General features: G+C 36.0%; 1 protein-coding gene across 1 annotated transcript; it reads right to left on the bottom strand.

Annotated features, from left to right (window-relative positions):
• Positions 1-4,243: 4,243 nt before the first annotated feature.
• LOC143594034 (uncharacterized) lies at positions 4,244-4,744 on the bottom strand. Its single transcript, XM_077073457.1, has one exon. The coding sequence runs from the start codon at positions 4,742-4,744 to the stop codon at positions 4,244-4,246; it is 501 nt and encodes a 166-aa protein (XP_076929572.1).
• Positions 4,745-6,129: the final 1,385 nt, after the last annotated feature.

Here is a 6,129-nt window from a genome sequence, read left to right as displayed (position 1 = left end):
ACCTAACAAGTTACAATAAATAATATAAAACGGCCACTAAAGACCCATTCAACCTTCAAGTCTTCAACTGTCCAACCCAAGATGGGTCACGCAGTACCTATAATCTTTAGTCTTCAGTGTATAACATGTCTTCCACATGTTCGTTGCCACCTCCTGAACACTATTCCTAGAGACCAACTGAAGCTACATAGCTTCAGTTTCTCCAAGGTCACAACCTTGGTAAATATATCCGTCGGGTTCCAATCTCCCCTAATGTTGTTCAACCAAATAGTCCCATCACTGACTAAATCATAAATAAAATGATACGCATATGAAAGTGCTTCATTTTACCATGATACACAAGATTCTTGGCTAATTCAAAGCACTTTTATTATCACAGTACAATGGATAATCTGTTTATTCCCTGCCTAACTCCTCTAAGTCAAACTAATAAGCTCTTTACTCGCTTCAGCAGCTGCCATATACTCAGCTTTCGTGGTTGAGAGTTCCACACTCTTTTGCAATCTAGACGTCCAATATATTTCAGTGTCCCCCATAGTGAACACATATCCCGTAGTAGTCTTATAAAAGTTTCCTCGCATCCACCTAAGTCAGCGGCTGAAGACCCTTTAAGAATTGCATCTATGCCTTTAAAGCACATGGCTCCTTGAAGTTTCCTTTAGGTACCTAAGCAGCCACTTCGCTACTTCCCAATGTGCTTTCCCTTGATTTGACACGAACATGCAAATAACTCCCACTTTGTGAGAAATAACTCCCTGGAAATGGCGCCATTTTAATGCTAGACAGTCGTTATCTAGTCAAAAACAATTAATAATACTTCCTAATCACCTAAGCAAGCTAGGGTAGTTAGGTTGTCGAACCACGAGAAATATGTGGTCATTGTCGAACCACATATTGTAGTGCTGATCACACAAGCAAATAAGATTTAGTTTTAATACTGATTAAACACTTTAACAACTTCAAGCAATTAATAAAAGCAAATCACACCCGAGGTTCAAGAATGCACACAAACAGTAATCTCATGCAACCTAACAGATTAACTATCACTGATTAACACTGACTGACTAACGAGCTAAACCTTAGGCACCAACAATCGCTAACACACGGCACCAGTTATCAAACAACCCCTACCAGTGTGACTCAACTAAGCGCAATTGCATGCTTCGTTGAATTCAACTAGTCAAAACAGTCCTATGAGCAATTATTATAGCAACCAACAAACTAATCGTTCTGATCAACTAAACCTAAACAGATTGAATACACAACAACACTAAATATCAATACTCATCGATTAAGTAAATGATAATTACAAAGTATTTTTTCTTTAATACATGAGAAAACTGGAAATGATACAAATTCTACATCCCAGGTATGACTCAAAGGGAATTAGCCTCTCATGGTAACCATTTGATCTTCAATTGATGGTTGGAATCCGTTAGACATAGAATCATATTTATTGGTGTTTCCTAGCTCCAAAAATCGTCCCCAGATGTTCCAAAATGGCCAAGAGAAGTTCTACCCGAGTTAGGGTTTATTATTGCTTTTTATACCCAGAAAAACTCGTAAATTCGCGTCACTTATCAGTACCCGGCGTAAGTTACTCCCAACCCGACATAAGCTACGCCGGGTCTTGATTTCCTACGTCAAACACAACTGTTTTATAAATTGCTTACGCCCTTTATGTCAGATCCTGGAGTAAGTTACGCCAGGCCCAGAGTAAGTTACGCTGAAACCTAAAATTCCTTGTTTTCATCTTGTTTCCAATCCAACACTTCTATAACATGCTTAGGATCAATTTTCCACTTTGATTAGCTTTCGTTTACTCACCGATTATCCAAAGACTTCATCCCATTCTCGTACAAGTCCCAATTTAGTATATTTAACATTCAAAGACCTGCAATATATAAACACGTATGAAGTACCATTGTTCGCATAATAAACTAACTAAAACTTATAAAATAATACAAATAAGTACATGATTTACACCCGACCATCACATCCCCACTGACACTTTCTAGGTTGACATCCCACATGTAAGGTTAAATGGTACTAAAAAACAATAGAGCCACCCAGACGAGTGTACTTTGTTTCCAGTTAAGGCATACATGTTCATACTCCTCACACTATCCACACTCCTCTCGATTTAATATACAGACTAGCAAAAGATGTGCCAGTATATGTCTCTGCCCTCAAATACCAAATACGAGTCACAACTTAGTATGCTTGCAGGTCAGTCTTATCTCCACCCATTACCCACCGGTTGCATAAAGACTCGGACTAAGGTTTTGCTGAGGCTTAGGTTTGGGTGCGGATTAGGCATATTTAGTGACTAAGGTGGTTGAAACCCAGTTTAACAAATACATACACAACTAATCAAAAACAAATAAAATGCTAATTACATAACTGAATATAAACAAACTTCTTTTTGGCTTTTTGCTGATTTTTCAATATTTTTTTTTCTTTTTTTTTATTATTTTAAAACTAATAAACAATACACTGAAACAAATATATACAACTCTGACATTCACATATTTATAAATATATCGAGACATAAGTACACTGTGTATTATGCTCTACAACTGACTAAGTACAACTCGATAACGACTTGATTTCATCAAACATTGTTAAAATAAAATGAAGGACAAGGCTGAAATGGTGTGTAATGTTCGGTATAGTAAATAAAAAGGGATAAGATCCAAACGGTCTCCTAGGGAGATAATGTTGGGTAAGGAAATTTATTTAGTGGGGGGAAATTGTATGTAAGGGTTTTCTATAGTCCTAATCTCCATACATGTGGTGGTATTAAGATCTCGAAAAGCATGTGACAAGCAAGTTCTAACTCTGTAAAACATACCGGTTTCCCTCAATAAATAGTAAGACATGTTTTATATTTATTATATAATATGTGTATTAAGTATAGGGGGCCATCTCACAATATGACTGGAATAATGGGATGCCGACATAAAACATGTATACCCGCCACCTTGACTCGTTATCCCCGCCTAACCGACCCCATTTTCAACTTTCTCTTTTTGAAAACATTTGAATGGAAATACTTTCGAGTAGCTTAAAAACTGACCATGACCAAAGACCTCTACTTGGCATTAATAATAGCAATCAGTTATTTATAATTCTGGCTTTTGCGCACAATCAAGACACTCTAATGCAAAAAAAATTAATTTTACCCCCATCCCCACACGTGAGGTTGACATTGTCCTCAATGCTTAAAATTTAGCAATAAAAAATATTATTATTGAGGACGGGGTTAAAATTGATTGACTATATATTTTAAAACCGGGCCTAATGCGATGGTCCTAACACTTTATATAATATACAATTACACTTTTAACAATAAAACTAATAAAACAAAAAGAATTATGAAAATGAAATCACTTGATAAGAAAAATAAGCCACTCAAATATACTTGTGCTTGCGCTCAATGAACCTGGCTCCTCATTTCACTCAACAGAATCTGCAAACTCTCATACGTGTAGAAGCATGCTTATCACAACTGTTAGGATAAGTCTTTTAAACCGTTTGCAAAGCTATGAATTTTAATTACCAAAGCCGAGTTAAATAAATTTCGTAGTTAAATTTGTTAAATGAGTAAAAATGTTAAAAGACCTAACTCACTTTCGTAGGAATCACGATTGCATTTAGCATATGCAACAAGCTATTAAAACCCCCCGGTAGCCTGGGTGGACGAGGGAGGTCTCGTGAGTGTTTATAGTGAACTACACCCACAAAGTTCGAATACAAGATAATATACATGTACCTGAATACAAGACTGGGTTTCCTCCCGGTTAGCGCTAAATTTTTCTTAAGGTCTTCAGCCAGACCATACAATATGTGCAGTTCATGGTGTCTCGTAGGGTGCTTGCCTCCTTCCTCTCCTAAACTTGTTCCATTCTCATCATTAGATTTTTCCCACTTGATCATAAAATTTACACATTTCTCTGTAACAACCAAACTCCACCTTTTTTCTTCTTCTCCTCCTTGACTTCTTCTTTACCTTCTCTTCATTTAAACTGTCAATCATAAAACATTCTTTCTATTCTGTTTGATTCTCCTTCTCCAGAGATCCACACTTGTCAGTTTTATGATTAAACGAAACAGAAAAAACCTTTAAACTCATTTTCTTTTCCCCGAACCTCATTCTAACTGTTCACTCAGTACAATTAATAATAGCCTTTGTTGTAGCTAAAAACGGTCTACCCATAATAATAGTCGGTTGCGTATTTTTTTAACAATCCAGCACAAGGAAATCCACAGGATAATAGAATTCACCAACTTTTACAATCACATCCTTTACAACCCCCGTATGACACTTAGGAGTTTGATCAGCCAACACTACTGTTGTTTTAACTTTTTGTAGTGACCCAAAATCATACTGATCATATAAACTCCCCTGTAAAATACTTACACAAGCTCCAAGATCCAACAACGCCCTGTCTAATTTAAAATCATCTATTTTTATTAAAATAATAAGTGTTTCTAGATCTTGAAGTTTTGGGGGAAGGGTACCCATCAAAACGGCGTTCATAGTAGCAGTTAAAGCAAGTTGTTTAGGAAACTTGTGACGTCGTTTGTGAGTACTTAACTCTTCTAAGCACTCAACATGATCAGCACTCGCTTTAACTTGTTTAGGTAATGGATAATTTATTTTCACTTTTTCAAAACTTTCCCACCTTTCACTCTTAAGTTGTTCCCGTTTAGTTAAATTTTTTGGTGCAAGTAAAGCCATTGGAAATGGAACATTCACATTTCAATTACTAATTTCAGAAAACATGTTATTTGAATCATTTTTAGACTTTGTAAAACTTTTAACTTCCTAATCATGTTCACTATCACCCTTAAACTCAATTACATCATTCACCCCACCCTCAACACATTGTGGTGAATGAGTTTCAAAAACAGAAATTTCAAAAGGACGAGTACTTATCTCATTTATGTGGACACTCTTTGTGTTAGAGGATTTGTGAGCTAGACATATTTGAGTATCACTACAAAGCTTATCTTGATCTCTTATGATTATTGCCACTTCTTTAGTTAATTATCTAACTTGCTGTGATAATGCCTTGATTTCCGTATCTCTGATCGTGCTGCCTTTATGAATACCCATCATTAACTCAATAATTGTAACCAATTTTTCATTGATGGAGTTATCATTCGACCCATACTGACCCGCTTTCCTATTCTCGTGATTATGCAATTTGCTTTGATAGTTACTTTGACTTCCTTCATAGCAATTCTGAATTGGTGTCTCAAAAGATCTTGCATTCTGATGTGGTGGCTCGAACAGTGAGGCGTTCTTTGGTACTATAGGCACAAAATGACTAGCAACTCCTCTAACTGGGGCTATGTGATTCGCCCTAGGAATTACATCCATATACTCATCCTAACCCTGATATCCTCCATAATCGTTGTATTGATCACCATTATATCTTTGCCGACCGAACTTGACCCGATTCTGACCTATTTGATTAAATGGTGGCACTGAAGGCACAATCTCATAAACTCATCATATTCATATTGGTTTTGGGTTTGAGGATGTGGCAGGTCAAAGTTTGAAAATTGTTGTTTTTGTGAGAATGATGGGTACAATGGGCTACCTGGTGGACTTTGATTATTGTAATAACTCATAACCGAACTAAACGTATGCTGCCAACACGATAATAAGTTCCTGCACAAGCAAAGACAAGAAATACCACGTGTAATACCAAACTTAAACAAAAAGAAATAAAAAGAATTTTTTTTTAAATATATATATTTTTTATTTTTTTTCTTTTATTTTTAATTAAACAAGTAACACAACACTAAGCGCACTAGCTCCCCGGCAACGGCGTCATTTTGATGCTAGACTGCCGTTATCTAGTAAAAAACAATTAATATTAGTTTCTAATCACCTAAGAAAGCTAGGGTAAGTAGGGTTTCGAATCTAGAGGAGTATGTGGTCAATGTAATCGTGCAACAGATTTCTAATATTATGAAGTAACATATTGTACTGCTGATCACACAAGCAAATAAGATTTAGTTTTAATACTGATTAAACACTTTAACAACTTCAAGCAATTAATAAAAGCATATCACACCCGAGGTTTAAGAATGCACACAAACAGTAATCTCATC

The sequence above is a fragment of the Bidens hawaiensis genome, unplaced genomic scaffold (genome assembly GCF_021521415.1).
Source record: "Bidens hawaiensis isolate Kalapana, Puna unplaced genomic scaffold, B.hawaiensis_p1.1 tig00043021_1, whole genome shotgun sequence".
In the NCBI taxonomy this organism is placed as follows: domain Eukaryota; kingdom Viridiplantae; phylum Streptophyta; class Magnoliopsida; order Asterales; family Asteraceae; genus Bidens; species Bidens hawaiensis.
Note: the sequence above shows the minus strand (reverse complement) of the source record. Positions and strands in the feature narration are given on the sequence as shown.

What these genes read in the sequence shown, in the direction of transcription:
- LOC143594034 (XM_077073457.1), bottom strand. Translation starts at nt 4,744, where the DNA reads ATGGCTTTACTTGCACCAAAAAATTTAACTAAACGGGAACAACTTAAG.